Here is a 27,517-nt window from a genome sequence, read left to right as displayed (position 1 = left end):
ATGCTAATCTACCTGAGAGGCTGGCTGGGGCTGGGCTACTCTGTCAAGTAGGTGGAATCATGGTCAGGGAGAGATGGTGACTCTTCGCTTTGGCAGCTGTAAATGTGGGGAAATGAAGCTCCCTTTGGAATGTAGGAAGCTGTTAGCAACAGACAGCGTATGGCTCTCTCCCTCTGTGGGGCCTTCTCATTTGGTTAACACTTTACATGTACATCTGCCTGAGAAGAGGCAAGCCCGAGGAACGGTTGTTGGGCAATAAACGCACTGTTTCTGACTTGGCAGCAAGCCATTTACCTCACCAGCTCTCCTGTGATTGTCTATGTTGCACCAGGTCACAAGCTTCTGCTCTGCAAACAGAGAGTAACTCAAAGACCACCTTCTACCTGCTTGCTCACTTAATAATAACTTGGCTGTACTTTTACACGAGAAACTCCCACCTCTGCTTTTTTGAATAGGATGCTATTTGCCTGAAGACCTGGACCCAGTTTTTGGAAGTGCCCTAGGGAGGAGCTTCCTCTCTGACCTCGAGGCGGGGAGGAGATCAGTAGGAAGTAGTGGGTGGAGCCATTTCTCTGTACTTCTGCTGTCTGTCTTTCTCTGTTCATCGAACAGCCCTTTGGCTATCTGTTCACCTCGAAGGCTTTTTTAGGTGCACAGGCCACTAGCTGGAGGTTCTCTGGGACACCCTCCTTTTAGGTGGGGTCAGCAGACACAGGGGTGCCATGTGGTCCAGTTACCAAGATGAGCACGAGTTCAACGCCCACCTGGTTTGTCGCATGTGCTGTATGGGTTAGTATGTGAAGTTTTTTTCTTTGCTTTGGCCTGAGAATCTCAAATAGCCCTTGATCTCATTGACTCATAGTATTGCATGGGCTTTGAAGCCTTGTAGGTATTACAATCTTTGGGCTTGTTAAAATGTGCAGTGAAATAGACTGGGGTGCCCTACTTCCTGGGGAACTTCTTAAGCTTGTAGTGACTGGCAGTTAAGAGCCTAAGCTTTGGGTGTGGGACTGTTTTATAGAGCCTGAATTTATGCTAATGCTTTTGCCTGAGTCAGGAAACCACTTTTAAGGTTAAGTTGTGTAGTTCTGAAAGTCCAGGGTGTATTTTTAGCAGAAGTTGGTTGGTTTCTGAGTACACCTCTGAGCACATTTGAGGGGGTACGGAAAGGGAGGAGTCATGGCCTAGGTTTCCTCTTTGGAGCCGATTGCTAATTCTCTTATACTTACTGTCTCTGCCAGCTTTGAGGAGGGACAAAGGCTTGAAGGTGGTCTCGGATGAGACCTAAAGAAGGGTGGGAGGCTAGAAGTCTTTTTTGCTGTGGCTTAGATATCTCCTGATAAAGGAAAAGAGTTAATTTAAGTATGTTCTGTGACCTTGATTAAGTGGCCTAACCTTTTTGGCTGTAAGTTTTCTTGGCTTCTAACTGTAGGGTATACAGACTGGTATTTGAACTAAACATCAAATCATCAGTTCTGGATAAAATAAAAAGACAAGCAAAATGTAGTGTGCCTTTCATAAAGCTAAACTTATTTAAAGAATTGTTCTTTATTCTGAAATAGTTTCCTTCCTACATTTTTGATACTAAAATGCCCTTTACTTTATGAAAGAATTGTTGTTAGGTGGTAGTTTGTTTTTTGATGTCCTCATTTAGCAAAAGAAAGAGTTGACAACTTTTTGTTAGGTTTTCTAATTCATCTGGAAACATTTACTGGTTTGTGAAATCTAAGTTTGAGAACTACTGGATTGATAATCTAATATCTTTTGATTTTATATTCTGAGTCTTTAAAGCAGAACAAAATTGTGACCCAAGTAGGCAGATTTTCACTAAAATTGAAATCGCTGGGACCTCAGAAGAAATCTCAGAAGGAGAGTAGCTGAGCTAGGTTCAGATCCTGTCTCCTGACTATTAGGCCAGTACTGCCAGATATTTAAGTGCTTCTTGAGAAACAAAGCTGGTACTATACTAATGTTTGGGGCACAAGGAGGGAATATTCAGTTATTGCCAGGTAGGCTAGCTTTTTGTCTTCCCGGTAGTATTGAGATGTCCTCCCTGCGATCTAGGGAGAGTCTTCTGCATCTGAAAGTGCTTAGAGATGAAAGGGTCCCTTTTCTGTAACCAAGTGTAAGGAAATCTAGAATCTTTATGGAAAGGTTCAGGGCAAAAACATATCTGCCGCTCACCCTACCTCTTAATCCCCTGGTTGCTTCAATTATCTGCATGAGGCTCCTGCTCTACCACTTAACAGCTATATGAACTGGAAAAATTGCTTAACCTTTCCATGCATTGTTTTCCTCATTTGTTAAAAGGAGATTAAAATAGACCCTAATTTGTAGATTCCATTATGAAGGATATATGATATTAAAGCACTTAGCCCAGGGCAAGCTCCCCAGGTGATTTTGATATGACTGATTCACAGACTGGTATTTGGGAACCATTGACCTAGTCCAAACTGCTCATTTTATAGTTGAATCTCAGACTCAAAGCGGGGAGATGATTGTCCTAAAAGGTAAGAACCAGCGGCCAGGAAACGCAAAGTTGTAGACTTGGTTCTGCATCTGTGTGACCCTCGTCTAAGTTCTTAAATCTCTCTTGACTTCAGTTTCTTCATCTTTAACATGATTGTTTTTTTAGGATTCTTAAACTTCTCTATCTCTTTGTACCTGTGAAGTATTCAGTTTTCCTGAATGTGGTACTCCAATAAAAACGTACTCTAGAAACTAGTTAGCTTCTCTCCCTCTTTCCTTTCCTTGTATGCTTCTGCCTCCATCTCTGTGGCTCTTTTCTTTTGCACCATGCTTACTCCTGGCTTATTTAACTTTTGTCCTGTACTTTGTCCTGCAAAAAATTATCTATATATATAAAAGCCTACATGACCAAATAACTGAACGACTGGTTGACCAGTCACTATGATGCACACTGACCACCAGGGGGCAGATGCTCAACACAGGAGCTGCCCCCTGGTGGTCAGTGTATTCCCACAGCAGGAGTGCCGCTCAGCTGTCCAACAGGTGCCACTATCAAGTGGTGGTGGCAGCGGCAGGCGCAGTGGGGCCGGGATGAGCGGGGAACTGTGCGGTGCCTGGCCTAGACTCCGGCTTCTCCCTGGCCACTTCACACACTACTACATCCCTCAGGGGATGTCAGACTGCCAGTTTCGGCCCGATCCCTGCAGGCCAGGCTTCAGGCGAAACCAGCAGACTGACATCCCCTGAGGGGTCCTGGATTGTGAGAGGGCACAGGCCAGGCTGAGGGACCCCACTGGTGCACGAACCGGTGCACTGGGCCTCTAGTTATTAATAAAGTTCAGGTTTTACTAAGAAATAACGTAAAATTTTAATTTTGCATTGAAGTTTCTTGGGTTATCATTTCCCCAAATTCCCAAGTCTTAAGACATTCTTAGTCTGCACCAACCCTTGGTGATAGATACCTATCATGAATCCCTGTTATGGTTATAGCTTGCACCTCTCTTCTTCCCTTCATTATATAGGACTATATTATGTTGCCTTCTAATAATTTCATGGTGGCAGTAGAGTGTTGTGGTTAATAGTTCATGACAGATTGAGATTTGAAGGTCAATTCTGCCACTTAACTATGCAGTTTCTGGCAAATTATTAAGAAGCCTTTCTGAACATCAATTAGAACTATAAAAAGAAGATAAATAATGTGTACTTGATAGGATGTGATGATTAAATCAAATACTAGAGACAATCCTCATACAGTGCCTGACACAGAGTAAACACAATATACAGGGTGTCCCAAAAGACATATACACACTTTAACAACTATTTCTATTATATCTTGAAAATAAAGTATATCTTAATAAATGCCTTTATAATTATTCAAAGTGTGTATAAATTTTTTGGGACACTGTATTTCTAGGTCAGTTTTTTTTTTAAATTTTATTGTGTTTTTTTTTTTACAGAGAGGAAGGGAGAGGGATAGAGAGTTAGAAACATCAATGAGAGAGAAACATCAATCAGCTGCCTCCTGCACACCCCCTACTGGGGATGTGCCTGCAACCAAGGTACATGCCCTTGACCGGAATTGAACCTGGGACCCTTGAGTCCGCAGGCCGATGCTCTATCCACTGAGCCAAACTCGTCAGGGCATCTAGGTCGGTCTTACCTCCTAAAGTTGACATATACTTCTGAGTACAGGAATCATTTATAATGATGATGCCATTATACATTATTGGTGAGACATTTTAATTGTTTCATCTCCAATTCATCCCATTTTCTTTGGGCTTACATTAAGTGGTGCAAAGCTCCTGGGTCCACATGTGGCAAAAATTTAGGAAAGCTATAAATGTAGAAGGGATATCTGAATGGAAATCCCTGCTCCCTGCTGAAAAGCAGTCTTTTAATTATTATGAGAATACTTCTTAGTCTGACTTTGAAAATACCCTTTTAAAGTGTCCCTGTGGATATAACCTTGGCAGATAGTGGGCTCTCAGTATATTTGTTAAATGAATGAGTTTGCTTTGAGTGGCTACTGTTGTATTAAATATTAGATATTGAATGAAATTTAAAGCATGGTTCTTGACTCCAAAGGGCTACAAGTTCAGCTAGATAAATGGGATTTACATGTAGAGATAGCTTTTATGTACTTGTGTGCCAAGTAACTTGAATAAACACAGGCATCTGTAGGCATCCAGAGGTGCTGGCATAGTCAGAAAGGTGTAAAACAAGCATGTCAAACTCAAAGGCTAACACGGGCCAAATAAACAAGGTTTAAGTTTATGTGGGCCGCAAAACAACAAAAGCTTCAATTTTCATAGAAACATAGATTTATTTCGATAGAGATATGCTGAATACAAAGGGCTGAAATAAGTGAGTAATCGTTAACATAAAATAATAGAACATTTTAATAAAAATTAATATTTTTTTCTTGAACATTAACTTACCAGATACCGAATAACTGCACAAATTAATAAGCATAACGCAAATGAACCTATTTTTCTTGTTCTCCGAAAGCAAAATATTTCCTGTTGTGCACACCAAACGTGGCAATCAGCTGCTAAAATATTCGCTGCTAGCATTAGTGTAGAGACATGGTGCACCTGTGTGTAAGGTGCGTAAGGGAAATGAATGCAACACGATTGTAGTAATCAGTCATTAGTGAACGTTGTAGTTCATTAATAATTATGTATAACAGTATGTAGTAAAAATTAAGTTATGAAATTTTTATTAAAAAGTTTCTTACATACTGTTATATTGGCTGGGCCACAAAAATATTCATTGTGGGCCCCATGCCGCCCGCGAGTTTGACATGCTTGGTGTAAAGGGAGAAGTGGTACCTCAGAGGACCTGGTAAGGAGGCTCTTAATAAGATAAGACAAGAGGAGGACAGATCTAAATTCCAGTAGGGGGAAAGGGAGAAACAAAGGCAAGAATGTGCAAGTTAAGTTTGTAAAAAATGAGATCAGAATGGTCGAAGTTGACTCATGCAGGGGATAATCTAAAGATAAAGTTGTAAGAGTATATAGATTGTAGATTTTTTTTCAAGTCAGAGGCCATACCTTATTTTTATCTCCTCCAACCACCTAACACAAACAGAATAAAAACTGGAATTGGATTTCATATGGTTGTAACAGGCTATGGATGATAAGGAGTTGGACTTGCTCCTCTGGTCTTATGGGAGCCACTAAGGGATTTTGAGAAGAGGGGTGATATGGGCAAAGTGGTAATTTAGGGAACATTTGTTGAAATAGGCTATCTGCTCTACTTGCCACAACCTCAGCTGTTAATTGTTAGCTTCCAATCTGTACCCTCAATTCCAACTGCTCTTCTGAACTCTAGACCTAAGGTTTCAACTATCTGCAGGAAGGTCCTAACATCTCATTATTTTTCTTCTGCTTTACCCAAACTGCCCATCTGTGCCTCCTATTTTCCTTATCGCAAGGCACCACTCTTCCCTCCTCGTTTCTCTGACTAGAAACTTTAGTTATCCCTTTCCTGAGCTATCTGCATGAGGCTCCTGCTCTACCACTTAACAGCTATATGAACTGGAAAAGTTGCTTAACCTTTCTGTGCATTGTTTTTCTCATTTGTTAAAAGGAGATTAAAATAGACCCTTTTATAGATTTCATTATGAGGGATATATGATATTAAAGCACTTAGGCCAGGGCAAGCTCCCCAGGTCAATAGTTAAGGGCTACTGTTTCTGCCCCTACATCACCATGCAGATCTACCTGCCCTCTTTACATTCCTGCTGCTTCTGCCCTAGTTCAGTTTAGATTTATTTCTTGATTGCCCAGTAGACCCCTAAATCGTTCTTCTACCTCTTATTTGTCTCTCTGCTGCATTCTGGCCTTTAGTCCAGTGCCAGGTTAATTGTTCCATAAAACCCTTTGGTTTAGAAAATTTCAATGGTATCCTTTTAGCTATTTAATTAACTGCATACACCCCTCCAGCTTTCTGAACTGATATGACCTCAGGTGACCTTGCTAGCTTCTTTTCTCATTACATTGCTAAGTGTACACTGTGCATAGTTATACTATTTCCTGAAACACATCCTGTGTACTGTATGTCTTCAAATTGCTGCTCATGCTTTTTCTTCAGTTTGGAATTCCCTAATCCCTTTTTGGGCTGCCAAAATCCTACTTGTCATCCAAGGTTTAGTTCAAACACCATGCCTTTCATGAACTCTTCTATCCCTCTGTCAGGATTAATCAGCTGTATTTATCAGCATGATTTTATGCAGCTTGTACCTGGTGTGTTAGTTGTTTGGTATTATTGTTAATTATTTATGTTTTGGTCTCTGCCACTAGATTGTAACCTTCAAGAGGTCAAGGAATAGGCCTATTCTAACTGTTTCCCTTCTCTGTCAGCTTTAGTATATCATTTTTAGATTTCCAGGTGGTTGGTGCTTCTTGGGGTTTTTGAACCACTTGTGATTTTTCTGTGGCCTTCAGGGAAATAAGCAAAGGCTGTTTTCTCATGTGCTTTTTAAAAAATCCTCACCTGAGGATATTTCCCCATTGATTTTTAGAGAGAGTGGAAGAGAGGGAAAGACAGAGAAATATCAATGTGAGAGAAACACATCCATTGGTTGCCTCCTGCGCAAGCCCTGACCAGGGCCCGGGCTGGGGAGTAGCCTGCAACTGAGGTACATGGTCTTGACCACAATTGAACCCGGGACCCTTCAGTCTGCAGGCCAGTACTCTATCCACTGAGCCAAACCGGTTAGGGCTCATGTGCTTTTTAAAATAATGCATAATGCACTGGACGGTGTTGTAGGTTGTGTTGGATGAAAACACAGAACCTTGTGCCTCAAATGTAGGCTTCCATTCCAACACTGGGCCTATACTTTACTTGCTCCTAATAGAACGTATAGATAAGTAAACTATGATACCTTGCAGTAAGCGCAAGAGGAAGAACACTTAAACAAGTGTATGAAAAGGATGGGAAAAGCTCCTGGAAGAGGTGATAGTTAAGTTGAACACTGAAGAATGAGTAGTCAGAGAAGGGGGAGCTAGAATCCATGCAGAGGAACAGTAAATACAAAGGCAAGATTCTTCAGCAAAGTGGGAAGTTAAGAGATTTTATGAAAGGGTTGAGAGGGATGAGTGGCAGACAGGCATCACATTATAATAGGTCTTAAAGCCCAAGCTAAAAGTTTGAATATTATCCTGAATGGAGGTACCGGGCCTAGGAATCAAGTAGAGCTGAGTTGAAATTTGACTTTATTACCTTGTAATCTTGGGCAAGTTACTCTTTGGATTTTATCTTTCTAGTAAAATAATATCTAGCATACAGAGTTGTTGAGCATTAGAAACAATATGTGTAAAATGCTGTTAACGATTAATATTATTAGGAGGCTAAGGAGTCATTGAAGGATTTTAAGGTGGATAGTAACAAGATCAGTAATATTAGAAAGATTGATGGCATCATTGAGATAAGGGTGATGACTTAGTCAGTTTGGGCTGCTGTAATAAAGCCACAGACTGGATGGCTTAAACAACATATATTTATTTCTCACAGTTCTGGAGGATGGAAGTCCAAGTTCAAGGCAGTTGCAGATCCGATGTCTAGTGAAGATCCTCTTCCTGCTTCATAGATAGCTGTCTTCTCACTGTAATCTTCACATGGTAGAAAGAGGGCGAGAGAGCTCTCTGGGATATCTTTTGTAAGAGCACTGATCCCATTTAGAGGGCTCTGGCCTCCTCTCTTAATATTATCTGTCACATTGGGGGTTGGGATTTCAACATATGAATTTGATCGGGGTACAAATATTCAATTCATAACAGATTGATTATAGCAGGGAAATTTGTTAGAAGCAGGAAGAAAGGAGCAGTTTTTGACAAGTTGAGTTTGAGATGAGCATGAATTTTTTAGGAGGCTATTAGACATATGACTGGTACTTAGGATAAAGGCCTTAGCTGAAGATATGGATTTAGCAATTATCAGTGTATAGGCTATAATTGAAACCATGGGAGTAGGTGAAATTATTATGGGAGAATGTAAGATAACAGCTATACCTAACTTTTTTTTTTTAAGCTATGTTTTTTGGTTTGTTTGTTTGTTTGTTTGATTTCACAATGTATATAACACCCAACATTTTGCATGTAGTTTTAGGTGATTTGGAACATCCTCCTCTCTAAACCAAAAAGGAAGGAGGAAAACCAAGGTAGAATGGAGTGTCAGATTCAAAAGGGAGAGTGGGTTTAGAAGGTGAAGGAATGATTAGTAGTGTCTTCTGGGTTGGCAGTTAGGGGGTTGTGAGGAATCAATTTCAGTGAATTTGTGGGGCTGGAAGCCAGGTCACATGGCGGAGGAGAAGGTGAGCAAGTAGACAGTGAACATTGTCCAGGAAGCCAAGGGGAAAGAAAGAGAAGTTAAAAGGTATACAAAGTAGGGACAATGGTTGGATTAAGGTCCCTGAGGAGAAGGGAAGAGGGGAGGGTCCAGATTTTAGGTGGAGGAACTTGCTTACATTATTGGGAGGACATCTCTGCCAGTGAAACTTAAGTAAAGAACAATAGGGAGTGGTACCTTGGTGGCCTGTAGTGGTCTTAATGAAGTTGGACACAAGTATTAAATCCTTCTAAGTAAGTAACCCTCAAGTGATTAATTGATGCTTCAGTGTGCTCAATCTAATAATTTCCCAGTGGGCAGTTGGGTTCTCCTTTGTCAGTATATAGCCTTTGATGGGACTAAGTTTATAAGAAACATCTACAAGAATATCCCCTTTTCTGTGATTGACTGTTTCCCTCTCACATAGGGTACCTCCTGCAAATTCTACCCCCAGTGTTAGGTAGAAAATCTTAGCTGGGCCTGGAATTAAATGAGGGATTTATGTGGAGGGTGCCAAAACCTAAATTTATTACAACCTTTGGAACTCGGAGCTATTTGGAGCTTTCTGAAGGTCTGAGATAAAGTTGCTCTTTGGCTTCCCGAATGAATTTCCTTGCTAAAATATTAAGATCTTTAAACTTCAGGCACTGCAATATCCTCCTGTCATGATGCTTAAATCAGGAAAGAACTTTCATGTAATTGATGGGTCTGCAATATAGGATCTTAAGAAAGGATCCTTCAGCTTTGGGACAAAGTTGTTCTACAGGCTAACTGATCTTGGGAAGGGCTTGAAATCATGTTGTCCTTAGGAATTATATTCAGAATAAGTACTTGCACCTTTTCCCCTGGATTGAAAGTCAGTTTTTTAGATAATTGGAAGCATGACTGATGTGATACCATCAGATTTCCTTAGTCCACTATCCTCCTGGTAGGGCTTAGTAGGTGAACAGAGGGACTCTTTATAGTAAAACTGTTAACGTAAAAACACTCAAACCTGTAAAGAATTTTTGTGAGTTTATTTGAGCCAAACTGTCGACAATTGCCGGGAAGCAGTATCTCAAGGGATTGGGATAGTGCTCCAGAGAATGGCCGTTTCTCACCTATTTTTATACATTGCAATCAAGGGAAGGGTGGTAGGTGGGTTACGTGAAACCCATTGCTGATAGATTAAAGAGGTGGGAGAAAGCAAAGGGGGCGGGGAACCCTGGGATTGGATAAAAAGTAAAATGATAGACACATACTTAGGTGGGTGCAGGATAGTTAACAGTCAACAATTAACATGATAACAATAACAATGAAGGAATTTGTGGTATCTGTCCTGGCGCCCCAAGGGGTCCGGAAAAAGGGAAGTTACTAGTTACCCAGACATTTCAAGGGTATGTTATCATAGATGCAAAAAGACAGATGGCTCAGTTAAGGTAAAGGCTGACCCTGTCAGTGAAGATACTGGCCTAGGAGGTGACTACCCACCATAACTGCTTTTAATTAAAGTTTAATTTCAGACCATCCTTTGTGGTTACTTTAGGTCTTTGAGTTTGCAAGACTGCCATGCAGGCCTTCCCTGAGCTTGTCAGGTTAGCATGTGGCCCCTTTCGTCCACACAACAGTAAAGACTTGATCATGCTAGTCACATCTTTAGGTCTAAAAGAAATAAGGCAGTGGACTAAAAAGAAGTCACATGAATTCCACCTCTTCTTTAAAATATTGATTAGTTTAAAAGTAAATCTGTTAATCTTTTCTATCTATGTATTGTTTAACCTGTTACGGCAAGCATATATAACTTTTATAATGAAAGAAATTCTAAAAAGAAATAATAAAGCGTGATTTCTGAGATAATTTTGTAAAATTAGAAACACTATTATTTTTGGTTATGAAGGTAATAAATATAGTGAAACAGTGGCTCCGGCATTGGTGAAAATGTAATGGGCGGAGTTTTTAGTTAGCTTTATGTCTGCACGTCTCAGCACACAGGTGATACTTGCTGGGATGTTGGGGTTTTTACATATTGGACTGGACTCTTGTAAGATAACTTTGTTCTGATTTCATTCTATGTATTTCTTTAGCCAGTCTTCTAATATATTGGCCAATTTTGTTTTAGTTTTAGGTCTAATAAGTTTTAGATCTTTAGCTGTTAGAAGCTGTGGGATGTGGGATATACAAAAAGTAAAATATGGTCTCTTTCCTTAAGAGTTAATGATCTTATTAGTGATGTAAGAATAAGCTTTTGCAAAGTTCAGAGCTCTATACAATTATGTAAGTGCTGATGGAATGATTAGCATAGTAAGTACCATAAAAATCTGGAGAACAAAGAGACTCCTGAGAACTGGAGTTGCCAGGAAAGGTTCTCAAACACAAAACTGATCTTGTCTTTCTTCTGTTAAAAATCTTCCAGTGCTTCCCTTCCCTTTATCAGTTTCTTGGTGATAATGTTTGGACTCCTGTGCTTGTCATGAAAAGTCATAATTTGGTCCATGGCATCCTATCCAGTTTTAAGTCTTACCACTACCTAATACACATCCCGTCTTTCAGCCATCCTTAATATTTGCTGTTCTTTGAGCATGAATTTGCAGTAGGTGAAACTTCATGTAGTAGCTTTGTCCCTTCTCTTGTTAACTTCTTGGTAACTTCTCTTGTTAACTTCTCGGTAACTTCTCATCTTTTAAGGTTTAGTTAGAGTCACTCACCTGGAAACTTTCTCTAACCTGATCCCATGCTTCCTTCCCCTTCTCAGATGGGCTGCTGTGTTCTTGAGCACTATGTGCTTTCTCTGTTACAGCACTTAACAAATGTATTCAAGTTACTTCTCTTCTCTGCTAGACTGTTACCTCTTTCAAAGGTAGAGACTGTGACTTTATGTAACATAGTCTGTTCCAAGCAGTGTAGGCCCTTAAAAATTTTTTCATTAAAAAAATAAATGAGTGAGTGAATGAGCTGGGTTTTAAAGAATAAATTGAATTTGAAGAGGTGGAGAGGAAGAAAGTAGCATGTCACAAGGAGAAAATAAATAGTATGAGCAGTGTGTCAGTGACTTCAATGAGACTAGTTGCAGGCTGATTCTGATTCAGTCTGTGGATGATACAGGCTTGGAAAGGATGATGATGATGATGATGATGTTGGATAACTGAGTCAGCATCTAAAAAGATCAAGTGATTGAAATATGTTGGATTGACAGTGATTAAATCTAATAAAAGTCCTGGTTTCTTCCTCTAGCCGGTTTGGCTCAGTGGACAGAGCGTTGGCCTGCTGACTGAAGGGTCCCGGGTTTGATTCTGGTCAAGGGCACAGGCCTCGGTTGCAGGCTCAGTCCCCAGTAGGGGGCGTGCAGGAGGCAGCCGATCAATGATTCCCTCTCATCATTGCTCTTTCTCTCTCTCCCTCTCCCTTCCTCTCTGAAATCAATAAAAATATATATTTTAAAAATTCTTGTTTCAAATACTTGCAGGACTCTATGAAGTGAAAGATAGATTATACTTTTTATTTTAACAGTTCCAAAGAGAGCCAATAGTTAGAATTTATAAAGAAGTAGCTTATGAAACTTTATGGAACTATTAAATTAGTATGTGTTCTGTTATGAGGTAGTGACTTCTCTATTATCTTGTTATTTTTTTTGTTTTTGTTTTTTCAGTTACAGTTTACATTCACTATTAGTCTCAATGTGGCTTCTTCTGTAGATCATTGTTTATAACTTCTGTTCAGCTAGTCTTCAGTTGATTATTCAGGTTGATTGATCTATAACTTAGTTGTAAATCCATCTTGGCACTGGGAGAAGGTGAGTGAAACTTCCACCTACTCCACAGCCAGCTTGGATCTTCGTCTGTTATCTTAAGTTTTAAGTGTCAGGAATATTGTAGATGGTTTGGACAGACCTTTTAACCCTGAACATATGATTCTTTATTGTTGAAGGGATTGATGTATCAGCAAGGAATTAAACTATATAACTTCTAAAGTACACTCTAATTCCTAAGGTCTGTGGTCTATAGTAGGAAGAGAGAATTGTTCCTTGAAAAGCAGGAAAGGATTCAAGGCTGAAAAGAAGGATGTGAATGTAAGACTATTGAATGACTGTAAACTTAGAAAGTAAGTAGATGTGCAGTTCGCCTGAAGTAGAAAGAGAGCCTGGCATTGTTTGGAATGATACCTGTGTAGCTTTTAATAGGGAGCCAGGAAGAAGGGAATGCTTGGGCAGAGGAGCGAACACCTAACTGAAGTTTGTGTGAATTACTAGAGAATCAGATTTGTGTAATTCTGCCACTTTCTTCTGACATGTTCTCTGACTCTGAGGAGAAATGGAATTGTTAAGCAGTGGTGATAATTCAGGTGTGGAGATTGTCATGTGAACTGAGTAGTAGAAGGTTAGGCAGGTGGGAGTTGCTGGGGTATTAATGATGGCAGCTTTGAATTGCTTAACCATGTTGTCTAGCATAGACTTGGATAATGTTAGGTGCTCTTAATACAATAAGAATGGAGTATTGGAGGTTGAGAATGATTAGGAGGTATGAGAGATTGATAAAGATGACTGCTAAATAGTTGTGTGGAGAAGGAATGAGGCCTAGGATGTGGCATTGTGGTGGCTGGATATGAATTGGAGATGAAGGTAGGGGAGCCAAGCAGGCTCAGATGCATTGTCAGCAAATATGTTGAAGTAATTTGGGGTTCCTGCCAGATGATACATGTGGAGACAATAAATGTGAACCAAGTTGTCAGGGAAGGTTAAGGCAAATTTGCCATGTGGAGGGGGCGGGAAGCAGGGAATGGTCGACTGATAGTGAGGATGATTTGAACAAGATGGTATACGAAATGGCATGGACTTCAAATAAATAGAAAGAAGTGGGGCGGATGGGTCTGTGTCCTGGAAGTGCCTCTGGGGAATTGGCAGTTGTGGGAGAAAGTGAGTTCGTCACAGGATTGGGCCTCTGTGGAGCAGTCATTGTCAAGTATTGATAGTTATGTTTCTGTCAAAGCAGTGGACAAAATTGAGACCAAAGGAGAGTTTGCCTAGAAAGAAATGCGGCGAAAGGAGGGAGGGAGGAGATGTGCAGTGGGGTCAACGGGGCAGCTTTGGGAGTTGGGCTGGCTGGTAATGGCTGGAGAGGAGATTGGAATGAAGGCAGTAGTCGGGGAGGAGAGCACTGATCGGGCCGAACGGCATATGAAGAGTGAGATTTAACCACTGCCGTCTGAGTGTCCCAAATGCCAAGGCCACTCCACTCTTTCTGTTGGTAGTCTTCACAGCGTTGGCTTTTTGGAGCTTTCTGTAGGGGAAGCAGGGAATCCCTCTGCTCTCCGGAGAATTATGATGCGAAGGAGACTTTACCATGACATGCTTTTTGAGTCCCGTGATTCTGTGTCATGGTCAGGACAGAAGAGAAAGTTCAGACAGGCCAAACCCTCCCAACAAAAGACACTGTTTCATTGTCGGTGGAAATTGTCTCCATGGTCCTGGAGGAATCGGGGTGTGGGAGTTTGTCCCTCGGGTAGTGCTAAGCCAGTGTCTCTGTGCTTCCTTTACAGATGAACGGGATCGTGTTCAGAAGAAGACATTCACCAAGTGGGTCAACAAGCACCTGATGAAGGTAGGAGGCTGCTCTAGCACGTCTGGCTGCTTTAACCTGGGTCTGTCGGCCCCCTTCTCTCAGATAGGTCAGACTGCTTGCCCTGGGCTCAAGTTGCTGGAGATACAAGTGACTTTTTATTTTTATTTTTAAGATGAACATAGTCATAACAGTATGGAAACTTTTACTGATCAGTTTTTTGGCGAGGACAGTATATATGACATGACCTCAGAAGGCTGAGGTTGAGGATATTGTGGGGTGATTCTGGGATTCAAAGAACACTTTTCAAATTATTTTATAAGCCCCTGTTTACATTTTTATTTTTAAGTCTAATTACTATGTAAGGATGGGGCAGTGGATTTTCTGTTCTCTCTCTCTCTGCACAAATCTTAAATGTTCAGTTTAAGAATTTTTTCATATATATATATATATAAAACCACCATGCAGTTTAAAATACAGAACACCGCCCGAATGGCAAGGGTTGGGGGCAGATTTTATTAATTATTTTTAAACAGAGAAACCAAGGTAGAGACCTGTTAAGGATGCACGTAAGGATAAACAGTATGACTAATGTGGCAGTCAAGGTTTGAAAACTGTTTTTGAGTTATAATCATTACTACTTTGGGAAAGGTCACAGTGACCTCTTTTTTTTTTTTTAAATATATTATTGATTTTTTTACAGAGAGAGGAAGGGAGAGGGATAGAGAGTTAGAAACATCAATCAGCTGCCTTCTGCACACCCCCTACTGGGGATGTGCCTGCAACCAAGGTACATGCCCTTGGCTGGAATCGAACCTGGGATTCTTGAGTCCTCAGGCCGATGCTCTATCCACTGAGCCAAACAGGTTAGGGCTCATAGTGACCTCTTAACTGCCATACCCAATAGCCTAGTTTTGTCTTTCTCTTATTTGATTTCTCTGTAGCATTTTCATACTGTTGATTGACTTGCTAGTCCTTAAAGCTTTCTCTCACATTGGCTTCTAAGACACTGCTTTTTACTGAATTACCTCTTTCCTCTTATGCATGCCCTTTACCTGCCTCTTTCACTGGCTTTTCTTCCTCTGTCTGACTCCGTGTTGATGTTCCCCAGGGTCCTAACCTTGGCCATTTCCTTGTTTTGTTCTCTGTTTTCTGATTGGCGGTCTCGTTTGATTGCATGGAATGCAAGGAAGCACAAGTAGAAAAGGATGCAGGGCGATCTCATAGAATCTGATGTCTAACTGCATCTGGGCTTTATGAAAACTAAACATTATCGGACAGCTCCTGTCCCTTTTTCTTTTTATGAGGCCTTGTAAGCTCTCATTTTAATTTTTTTTTTCTGTATGTCTCCTACATTTATTTCTTTGCATTTCTCCCATTACTTGTGTTCCTTAAGGGTGATGCAAACCCCTGCAGCTACATGATTCTGAGGACACAAACAGGAACGCCTGATTGGCAGGGGTTTTCTTTTCCTCCATGGGTCAGGTCCCATCTGTAGTTCAGTAATTAGGGGAGATGATTACATAAGTCACACATGGCTCCTTAGGGCCACTTGTTTGATGGCATGCAGGTGAGGGTGATTTTCAAGCTGCAAGTTATGGATGAGGAAGTGATGATAGAGCCCTTTCCTGAATTCTTCCCTAAACCAAGGACCTGCCTATTCCCAGACCTACCCTTTATTCCACATATCCCCGATTGCTAATAGTTTTACTCATATACCTAGCTGTCCAAGTTGGGAACCTAGAAGCATGCTATATTCCACCTTGCCAATCGTCTCTCCCTCTCACCAACTCCAGTCAGTCATGTCCAACTCAGAAAGAGTTGCACTGACTTCTCTTCTCCATCCTTATTAACCTCTGCTCTAGTCCAGGGCTGTTCATCTCTTGCCTTAACCACTATTAGTTTCCTAATAAAGTTTTCTATAATAATGGTTATGATAACAGTAGTGGTTTATTGAGTGTTTACTGTAAATCAAACATTCTGTACTAAATCCTTTACATGGATTATTATATCATTTAATCCTCCAGTGACCTTTAAAATTTTATTTTCAATTACGTTGACATTCAATATTATATTAGTTTTAATCCTTCAGTAACCTTGTGCTGTAGATTCTATTAATACTCCCATTTTATCAATAAAGACAGTGACATTTAGAGATGTTAAGTAGCCTGTATAAGGTCACACCACTAGAAGGAGGCAGAAGTGAAATTTTAGAACTTGGGCCTTTGTAGTACTGGCACTGGCTTCTTCCTACTTTTCCAGGTTTCTAGCATCATATTTCTCTTGAACCTTAAGCTCTTGCCAAACTATGTGCCATGCTATTTTATGACTCTGTATCTTTGCGCATGCTGCTCCCTCTGCGTGGAATACCTTCCCAACTCTGTTCTGCCTGGATAAAACCAGCTAACACCTCCTTAATATTTTCTTGACTCTCCCATATGGAATTGACTACTCTTTGTGCCCTTCCCTGTACTCCTTATGTACTTCTGTTACAGCGCCTACAGCATTTATCTTTCTGCTAGATTATAACTTGAAGGCAAATACTGTGTCTTACTTTTTCAGCGTGAGGACAAAAAGGAAGGGGAGGGAAAAACTGATGTTCTCCTCTAATCCTTTCAGTGTGTGTACCAGTTGCCTCTTGTTTGATGACATGTAATTCTGTCATGATGTAGAGCCCTTTACAACTGGTTCCAATCTGTTCAGCTTCATTTCCAGGCATTCTCCCCCGTGTAGCCTGTGCTGTAGCCACACGAGACAGCCCACTGCTCCCTGAACACTGTGTACTTTCACACCTCTTTGCTTATCCACTTTTCTCCCGCTAGAATGCATGTCCCAGCTCCCTCTGCCTGACTTTTACCCACTTACCCATCAAGGTTCAGGTCCATTATCACCTTCCTGAGATTCTGACCTTCATCCCTTGGACTAAATTAATTGCAACTTCATTTCTATTTCATATCACTTTGAAGATGTCTTGTGTGTTCACACATTGATCTCCTCTGCTGGAGTGCTCATTGAGGGATAGACTATTGTGCTACTTTCTCTACCAAGCACTGCACCAGGGACATAAGAAGTATCTAATAAAGATTTGTTGCCTTGAATAAATAATATTTTGATAGTTTTATAGCTTACATGGCATAGTCTTATCTGACTTGATCCTTGTAATAACCCTGAAAGAGGTAAAAGTATTTTCTTTTTTCAATTTTCACAACTAAGGAAAGTGAAAATTAGGATGAAGTGACTTCCCAAGATTATACAGCTATTGACTGGATGGAGCTAAAGATCACTCATGAGTCTTCTGACCAAAATTACTGCTTCTTTCCACTGAATATGCTCCCAACTTGCCCTGTGTTCATACCTCATCTTTGACACCTGGAAGAACTGAATTTATCCTGCCTCAAGCTTATCCCCCTAAACTCTGTAGTTGACTGCAAATGCTCTAGTTCCCTGCTATTCATCTGTAGCCCATGTTGCCTGTTGGACCTCTCCTTTGCCTCAGTGCTGTGTGATGACAGGAGGCCCAGGGAGAGAGAAGCTAGACAAACACATCATAGCATTGTTAGAAATTGGAGACCAGCCAGAGCTTTACTTAAATCCCTGGCTACCTGTCATCTCTTCTCAGACTTCCACCCTTAGGTTCCAACAGCATGTTCTCATTTTAGATGTTTCAGAGAGAGAGTCACTGCTAATCAGAATCATTGTTCCCATGCTGGAGTTCTTTGCACTTTGGGCTGAGAATTAGGGATCGAGATTTGTTTTTTATAACTCAAGCATTCTTTGCTTTATTCCCCAAGTACACCCAGGTGAATGTTGCCATTGGCAAGCAGGCTGATATAAGATCAAAAGAACCCAGCCTCTCAAGTTCTAGATTTAGTCGACCTAAGATCTTTTGGATTCCCAAATATCCTTTTGTTCTGGAATAAGCAAATTAATTTTATCTTTATATTTGAGAACACTATCTGTCCAATCTTAAAAGAGATTTACTAAGTATGTAAGCATCTGAAATATAGCAAGAACCTCATTTAGAGAACCAGCAAAAAGAAAAATCTGGAGTTTTAGGCTATTTTTAAATGATCCTTGCCATATAACTAGGTCCTGGTAGCTGATAAAGTATATCACCACAAAGAAAACTTCAAGAAAGGATGAGAGGACGTGACGGAACTGAGAGCATGAGCTCCTAAGATGGAGGAGAAATGCTTTCTGTGGTCAGTTTCTGTTGACTTCAGAGAAAGGCTAATATTTAATCTAGCAGATGGAATAGTTTGTTCCATTTTTATTCATGTATGCAATCTGGAAGCCACTGGCCTTCCTGGAATTTTAGTTAAGAATTCCAGATAAACCAGCAAAAGTTTTGAACTCTATTTTTTACTGTTTTCAGTTTTTCTCTGAGGCTCTCTAATTGAACACAGGGTAGTAGTAGACAGCCACTCTCTCCGGTGCAGCCTCTGTTGTAGCCACATGAGACAGCTCACTGCTCCCTAAACACAGTGTGTACTTTCACACCTCTTTGCTTATTTTATCTGTGGGAAAGGTCGGAAGGAGATGAGCAGGGAGTTTACTTTAAGAGATTGACAAAGTAGTGTTGGTTAGACACTGAGAAAGAAATGTTGCTTTTGTTGCCCAAGTGTGACCATATGGTGGTGGTTTGTGGCTCTCTCTGCCTGGACCTGAGTTTTCAGATCTTGATTTCCCTCTAAGTGCATCTAACCCCCACTAACGGTTTTCAGCCTGCATCTGGGCTTGGAGTCTCAGTTCCCTGTATCCAAGTGCCTGTCTGTTAAGGAAAGCTACCCATTGTGAACTTTTGTCATCCTCGGGGGATCTTGGTTAATTAATCAGACTTTGCTGGTACCACTGTTAGGTCTCTCAAAACAAAGTGAGGGTAGAATTCTTATCTGCAAAGAGCCTTATACTTTGTTCCTCTCTCAGTCTACTTACCCCAGCAGGGATTCCAGCCTCCCTTCGTACTCCCTGCATTTGAGCACCGTTCTTTCCCGAGTGAAAAGTATAAGTCAACTGTCATCTGTTTTTTTAGCATTAGGCTTTTTCTTGAGAATAAATTTGGCTGCTGAATCAATATGGAATTTCCCTCTTATAGTTTAGAAATATGTAAATTCAGAAAGCCATAAGTTACCAGGCACACTTTCACTTTTCCTGTATCCTTTTTAATAAGTGTAGATGAGAGTTAATAGCATACTCTCCTCTTTTAAACTTTCTCCTCTGAAAGAAAAAATAAATAAAAATAAAACTTTCTCCTCTGACCTATTTGCTGCTGTTGTTGTTCTTCAACATAGTTTGGATCAAGAAAATTGAGCTGCTTGTGTTTTCTTTTAACAGTCTTAGAGCAAGCATGTCAAACTCAAAGGCTAACACGGGCCAAATAAGATTTAAGTTTATGTGGGCTGCAAAAAACCAAAAGCTTCAATTTTCATAGAAACGTAGGTTTATTTCGATAGAGACATGCTGAATACAAAAGGCTGAAATAAATGAGTAATTGTTAACATAAAATAATAGAACATTTTAATAAAAATTAATATTTTTTCTTGAACATTAACTTACCAGACACCGAATAACTGCACAAATTAATAAGCGTAATGCAAATAAACCTATTTTTCTTGTTCTCTGAAAGCAAAATATTTCCTGTTGCGCACACCAAACAAGTCAGTCTAAGACTAATGACGTGGCAGTCGGCTGCTAAAATATCTGCTGCTAGCATTAGTGGAGAGAAATGGTGCGCCTATGTGTAAAGTACTTAAGGGAAATGAATGCAACAGGATTATAGTAATCAGTCATTAGTGAACGTTGTAGTTTGTTATTAATAACTACGTTAACAGGAAATTGTAAAAATTAAGTTATGAAATTTTTATTAAAATGTTTCTTACCATATGGTTTCTTACCATATAATGGTATTGAAACATTTTATTAAAATGTTTCAATACCATTATATTGGCTGGGTTGCAAAAATATTCATTGTGGGCCTTGAGTTTGACATGCTTGGTCTTAGAGATAAACTTTTCTAGATCAGGTTTTCTGCAGATATCGAAGAATACTACATGATAATCCTTGGTTCTTTGGGGGGGGGGGGTGTCCAGTCTTTTTATAATTTAACTAGAGGTCCGGCGCATGAAATTCGTGTGCGGATACGGTCCCTAGGCCTGGCCTGCGATCAGGGCCATCTTCCCTGGCTGCCCCACCCCCCACCCCCACCCACCCTTAGTTCCCCCGTTCGCCATCAGGTGATTGGAGCCTGCTGGCTGGGGGGAGGAACCGAGAGGTCAGCCGTTCTACCCACCCCCGCTGCAGTTGCCCTCTGTGTGGGGCGACTGGTGGGGCAGGAGCCTTGGCCTGGCGCCACCTGCTTCCCCCGCCACCCACCCCCGGTTCCCCGTTCACCATTGGGCGATTGGAGCCTGCCGGCCAGGGAAAGGGACCAAGAGGTGGTCAGTGCACCTCAGTGACTGGTCAGGTGGTCGTTCTGCCATCTGGGTCAATTTGCATACTACCCTGTTATTATATAGGATAATGTTACTAACATGTCATTTCTGCCCTTCAAGTCTCATGGGAGCCTTGTGAAGGGAAAGAGCACTGAACTCAGAGTCAGGAGACAGTGGTCTGACACTTCCCAGCGAAATTATATTAACTTCTCTGGGCAACACTTTTCCCATCTGTAAACTGAGAGTGTTAGAGTTGAGTAATCTTTAAAGTCCCTTTGGGCTCAGATTCTGATTCCAAGCACTTAAGTGCAATTTATTGCCTTTGCTAAAAAGCCACTCAGAAATTGGGGGAAGCTGTTTCTCTTACTTAACTTCAAGCCAATCTTTAAAAAAATTGGAGGGCAGAGCTTTCCTTGGCTTATTACTGCTTGCGGGGGGCGGGGGGGGGGGGGCGGTGATGAGGATTGACCTGGGTTAGGATGGACTTGGTCTCTCAAAATTCATTAATTTTTCAAGATAGCTTTTTTGAGATTTAATTCACATATACAATTCACCCATTTAAAGTGTATACTTCAGTGGCTTTTAGTGTATTATCAGAGTTGTATAACCATCATCACAATAAATTTTAGAACATTTTTATCATCCCAGAAAGAAGCACTGAATCCTGTAGTCATTACCCCTAACCCCTCTATATCCTCCCACAACCCCAGGCAACCATGATCTACTTTCTGAATATAGATTTGTCTATTCTAGATATCTCGTATAAATGGAATTATACAATATGTGGTCTATTTCTTTGTTCCACTGGCTTCTTTCACTTAGCATATGTTTGTTTGTGGGTTTTTTTTTTACCAAAATATAGGAAATTTTTATTTTATGTTAAACAGTGTACTGAGCATTCTAGGGACAATATTTCTTAAAAATCTTCAGAGCAATTTTGAATACATATGGTTTTATGATCACAACTTTATTTTTTATTTTTTTAAATTTCTTTATTGATTAAGGTATCACATATTTGTCCTCCCCATTCCCATCCCACACCCCTCCCCACTCATGCCCCCACCCCCCTGTTGTCCTTAACCACTGATTAGTCTCATATGCATGCACACAAGTCCTTTGGTTGATCTCTCTCCTATATCCCCACCCTCCCCTACCCTCCCTCTGTGGCCCGACAGTCTGATCCATGCCTCCTTGTTTCTGGGTCTGTTCTTGTTCATCAGTCTATGTTGTTCATTATTTCCCCTAGATGAGTGAGATCATGTGCTACTAGAAATACACTTATAAGAACCGAAAATGAGACAAGCAATAATGGTTATGCTGAAAGGCAAATGAATCAGTCTGTAGTGAGTTTCTTTCTGGGCCAACAGTTCTTTTGGGACCCAATTTCAATGTCAAACAGTTCCTTATGTGCACATGTCAGCAATGATATTTCAGTTCTGGATGGTGGACAAATGGTGGTAATGCAGGTCCGACCCTCTCTGGTTTGGTCCTGGGCAACCTGCAGTGACGCACAGCTGCTGACTGCTAGTATCGCAAGGCGACATCAGCATCTTCCATCTCTGGACTGCTTCTCTTCTGTCTTCATGACTGGAGTAGTCCTGTCGATTCCTCTCTGTTGCTGGAATCCACATGGTCTCGGAGTTGTTTTCTGAAAATATACAAACATATTCTCGACCAAAAGTTAATACAGGAATATTTTCTATAAATTTGACTTGGGATCCTTTTTCATTTTTTGCCCAAATGATTTTCCTCTGGCTTGTTTTGACACCATAGCATATGTTTTAAAGGTTCATCCATGTTATAGCATATATCAGTATTTGTTGCTGAATAACATTCCATTGTATGGATGTACCACATTTAGCTTACCCATTTATGAATTGATAGATATTTGGGTTATTTTGGCTACTATGAACAATGGATGCTGCTATGAACATTCATTCATGTACAAGTTTTTTTTCTGGACATGTTTTCAGTTCCCTTAGGTATGCACCTGGGAGTGGAATTACTGTATCATAGGGTAACCTGTGTTTAGCCTTTTGAGGAACTGTCAGCCTGTTTTCCAAACAGCTACACCATTTTACATTCCCACCAGCAGCATATATGAAGGTTCCAGTTTCTCTAGATCTCCATCAAACAAACAGTTATCTGTTTTTTAAAAATATTTTTATTGATTTCAGAGAGGAAGGGAGAGGGAGAGAAAGATAGAAGCATCAATGATGAGAGAGAAGCATTGATCGGCTGCCTCCTGAACGCCCCACACTGGGGACTGAACATGCAACCTGGGCATGTGCCCTGACTGGAAATCGAACCATGAACTTCTGGTTCATAGGTCGATGCTCGACCACTTAGCCACGCTGGCTGGGCTGTTTTTTAAAAATTATTGTAGCCATCCTAGTGGGTGTGAAGTAGTATCTCACTGTAGTTTTGATTTTCATTTTTCTTATGGCTAATGATATTGAGCATATTTTCATGAGTTTGTTTAATGATATTGAGCATTTTTTCATGTGTTCGTTAGCCATTCATATATATTCTTTAGAGGCAGTCACTAATTTTGCCAGTGATTTTCACAGGGAGTACAAATAGTCAAGGACCTGGATAGTTGAAGTTTTCCACTCATTTGTTGACAGAATAGCATTATTGTTTGTTGGAGACATACATATTGACGATTCCTCAGCACTCTTGGCTTTATGGCTGCCTCTAAAACTTCTATGCTTCGTTCACTGGACTTTTTCTTAAGACATTTGTGGAAAACTTTAGAGTCAGCCTAGTATTTGCAAAAGAGGTAAAAACTTTAGAATGGGGCAGACCTAGACTTGATCTGCCTGGCCATTTACTAGCAGTGTGACCTTGGGATGTTAATTGAACCCTCCAAATCCCATCTCTGCATTTGAAAAATTTCTGACATAGAAGAATGAGTAAATGTTAGCTAGTTCTTTATCTTCTCTTGGCAGAGCTGTGACCAATATGCTTCAGAAACAGACTGTTGTCCTCTGTTCTTGAAAATTCTCTGGAAAAATAAACATCAGAACAGCTCACCCCACTCGCCTTTTCTATTACCTCTGTCTATCTCTCTCTCTGTTTCTTTTCATAGTTTTTGTATTAAAATCAGAGAAAGACTGAGAGATATAATAAGCTAGTTTTCCACTAAGTTTCTTATAAGGTTGTTGAATTTTGCTATTTACAGACATAAAACATAACTGGAATTTTGAGGCCTTGATGTGAAATTAACTTTACATTTCAAAGTGTCTCCTTTTTCTTTTCAGTACTCTGTGGTATTTAGTGCCCTACTGATAACACGATCTCACTTGGTCCTCAACCCTACTATAATTCATTTAAATAATTATTCAGTGCCCATTTCCAATTTTTATACCCTGTGTTCAAGTGTTATCTATCAAAAGTAAATCCTTCACTGTTGTCTCTTTTCTTCTTAAAATTTAATACCAAGTATTTAATATTTTCTGATTTATTATTTTAACCTATCGTTCCTTTGTAATCTGATTTCCATTCCACCACTCTTTAGAAAAGTATTATCACAGAACACCCTTATTTATAGGAAAATTAATAAAAACCTTTCTTAGTCCTCATCCTCCTTGTTCTGCAGCACAAGATACTGGTGATCACCCTTCCTTGATTATACTTCCTTGTTGTTGTTTGTTTTTTTTTTTTTGTCTACCTCTTTTACCCCTCCAGCCCATTCTTGATTGCTTTCCCATCTCTGCCTTCTAATTTTGGCTATTCCCTCAGGCTCAGTCCTTAGCACTCTGCTCTTTTTTCTTGCCCCTAACCCAGAAAGCCCAACATTTCCCATGTCTCTCGCCTAGCACCTCTATGCATATGACTTCTAAACTGAAATTCTCAGCTGACCCAAATTGAATTCTGGTATTTCCAGCTGCTTCAAGAACCATTTCCATTTGTAGCTCCTTTGTTGCCATTTTAAATTCAATGTATTTAAACCTTTATTGTTGAAAGTATTACATATGTCCCCTTTTTCCCCCATTGACCTCTCCCACCCTGCCCCTGCCCCTCACCCCAGGCCTTCACCACCCTATTGTCTGTGTATTTAAAATTGAATTTCTCAAATCCATTCCCTTTCCAACTCTCATGACTGCTTATTTCTGTTAGTGAGGCACTGTGGTTGTTCCAGTTGCAAAGTTTGAAATCTTGGACCCGTTTGAGGGAGAGGTCTTGAAATCTTGGAGCCACTGGTGTGCTGGAACCAGCTTACGTGGACTCACAAGAGCCAAATGTTAAATTTTGTGAGCTTGTTGCTAAGCATAGCCATTATTAAAAACTAAATTATATAAACTTACAGTTAAATACATTCTACTTAAAATAAAGGTAGTAAATACTCAAAACTCATTACTTCATAATTATTTTACTACATGTTATTATTGTCTATGCTCTTGAGGTTAATTATGTAAATTGTATCTCTATGATGAAAGTACTATATAATGGTGTGCTACTGTACTTTTCTTCCCGACATCACACTTAGTGATAAATTATCAGCTTGAAATTGGTCATGGTAGGAGTATTTACACCCTGGAAACCAACAAATGCAATAAGTCTGAGCTGGATGTATTGTTTTGTTCATTGTCTAGACTTAAGTGATGGAAAAAAAATGTAAATGTTGCAGATTAAACTAAAAAATGTGTCATGCCTATAGCGAGTACATTGTAAATAGCACAGAAATTGAAGAAATGTCTTTTAGTATTTGAAAGCTATTATGCAGTCATCATGAACCATTTCCTTCATTTGGGTAATCTACCTGCCACCTTATTCCTTAACACACACACACACACACAAACATGCATACCTTGCATATTTCCACCTCTATACCTTGTCTTATATGTTTTCCCCATCTTCTTTCTATCAAAACATTTTGTAATTTTTTAAGTCCTTTCTCTTTCAGGAAGTCATCTTACCAGAGATTTCCAGGGTTTATCTTTTCTGATTCCATTTCTATTTTGAATGCTAGATATTACAATGGGAAAGGACTGTAGTTCAGTTTTTGACACAGATGTAGAAATCTCAATATCCTAGTCTCTGCTTGAAAAATTCCAGCGACTAGAAATTTACTACTTCTGAAACTAATCCTTTTTATTGTTATCTAGAAAATTATTTATTTCATGTTGAAAATGAATTCTCTTCCTTGTAATTCCTACTACTCTTCTGATTCTGTGATGTGTCACTCAGTGAAGTTATCACTAGACTTGGAATCAGAAGACCTGCCACTTTCCAGAACTATGTGACCTTAACATCACAGAGCCTCAGTTTCTCCTGTAGAATGTGGATCATAAACAAACCTCACAGGGCAGTAATTTGGATTTAGTAAATAAAGGAGATTATGGCTGATTATAAAGCATAGTAGTTCATGGCAAAGCCTAAAATTCGAAAAGACCAAGCAGGCCAGCTTTCTACTTGTGACATTGGGCAGGTTATTGACCTCTCTGTGCCTCATTTCCTCATGTGTAAAATAGGAATAATAATGAAACCTGCCTTATAGATGTGAGGGATAGATGAGATAACGTGAAGAATTTTGCACAGTATTTGACTTTAACCATACATTTTTTCCCAAGTGAGATTTGTTTTTCCATAGTTTCTGTTATAAAATTGAAATTGTTTTTCCCCAAAGGGAAATAATTCTCAAATTCACTATTAGAAATACTTGGTAAGAGAGGGGTTACATTAGATGTGCACCTATGAAGCGCTGGTACCTAGCATTTTAGTTTTCTTTGTAGCACTCTCTGGAAGCCTCTTCTAATTCTGGCTGGACTCATCTGACCAGCATTGGCCATTGTATCACTTTTTTTTTTTTTTAAATATATTTTATTGATTTTTTACAGAGAGGAAGAGAGAGGGATAGAGAGTTAGAAACATCGATCAGCTGCCTCCTGCACACCCCCCGCTGGGGATGTGCCCACAACCAAGGTACATGCCCTTGACCGGAATCGAACCCGGGACCCTTGAGTCCGCAGGCTGACGCTCTATCCACTGAGCCAAGCCGGTTTCGGCTGTATCACTTTTTTGTTTTGTTTTTTAAATCCTCACCCGAGGATATTTTTCCATTGATTTTTAGAGAGAGTAGAAGGGAGGGGGAGAGACATAGAGAGAGAAACATCGATGTGAGAAAGACACAATGATTGGTTGCCTCCTGCACATGCCCAGACCAGGGTTAGGGATTAAGCCTGCAACTGAGGCATGTGCCCTTTGACCAGAATCAAACTCGGGACCCTTTAGTCCATAGGCTGATGATCTATCCACTGAGCTAAACTGGCTAGGCAGTACACATTTTGATCCATAATAATTCCTGAGGTGTTTCAGGATGATTAAGACTCCCTATCTCCTTGTCCAAACTTTTAGAATATTGTTCAGGGTTGGCTAGAGGGTGTAATAAATCTGGCTTCAAGTTTAAAAACGCACTTCTGGTAAGTGTTCATGTGTTGTATTCCAACCTGAAAATTCCTGAATTTTATTATTGTTTCCAGCTTCAAATTTTAAAATTTGTATTTACAGAGATTCTTGTGTAGATAATAAAATAATTTAAGATTAAATAAAAAGCAGTCTTGTTTTACTCTCATGCACAGGTCCGCAAGCACATCAATGATCTTTATGAAGATCTACGGGATGGCCATAACCTGATCTCTCTGCTGGAGGTCCTCTCAGGCATCAAACTGGTGAGCTTCTCTCTTCTAATGAGTGACCTCACAGGCGTGGTCCATAAGTGACGTATTGGTCCATCTTGCTGAGTGGTAGGGC

At 40.2% G+C, this 27,517-nt stretch overlaps 1 protein-coding gene across 9 annotated transcripts in view; it reads left to right on the top strand.

Moving 5' to 3' along the window:
* The window catches only part of MACF1 (microtubule actin crosslinking factor 1), a 331,345-nt gene that overhangs the window by 101,185 nt on the left and 202,643 nt on the right, over positions 1 to 27,517 (top strand). For all 9 annotated transcript variants that reach the window (XM_079776973.1, XM_079776975.1, XM_079776977.1 and 6 more), the window contains exons 2-3: positions 14,311 to 14,372; positions 27,346 to 27,435. In XM_079776973.1, coding sequence (XP_079633099.1) covers positions 14,311 to 14,372; positions 27,346 to 27,435 — 152 coding nt within the window. The remainder of the gene's footprint in view (positions 1 to 14,310; positions 14,373 to 27,345; positions 27,436 to 27,517) is intronic.

This window comes from Cnephaeus nilssonii (assembly GCF_951640355.1).
Source record: "Cnephaeus nilssonii genome assembly, chromosome: 7".
NCBI classification, from domain to species: domain Eukaryota; kingdom Metazoa; phylum Chordata; class Mammalia; order Chiroptera; family Vespertilionidae; genus Cnephaeus; species Cnephaeus nilssonii.
This window is presented reverse-complemented; position numbering and strand designations above follow the sequence as displayed.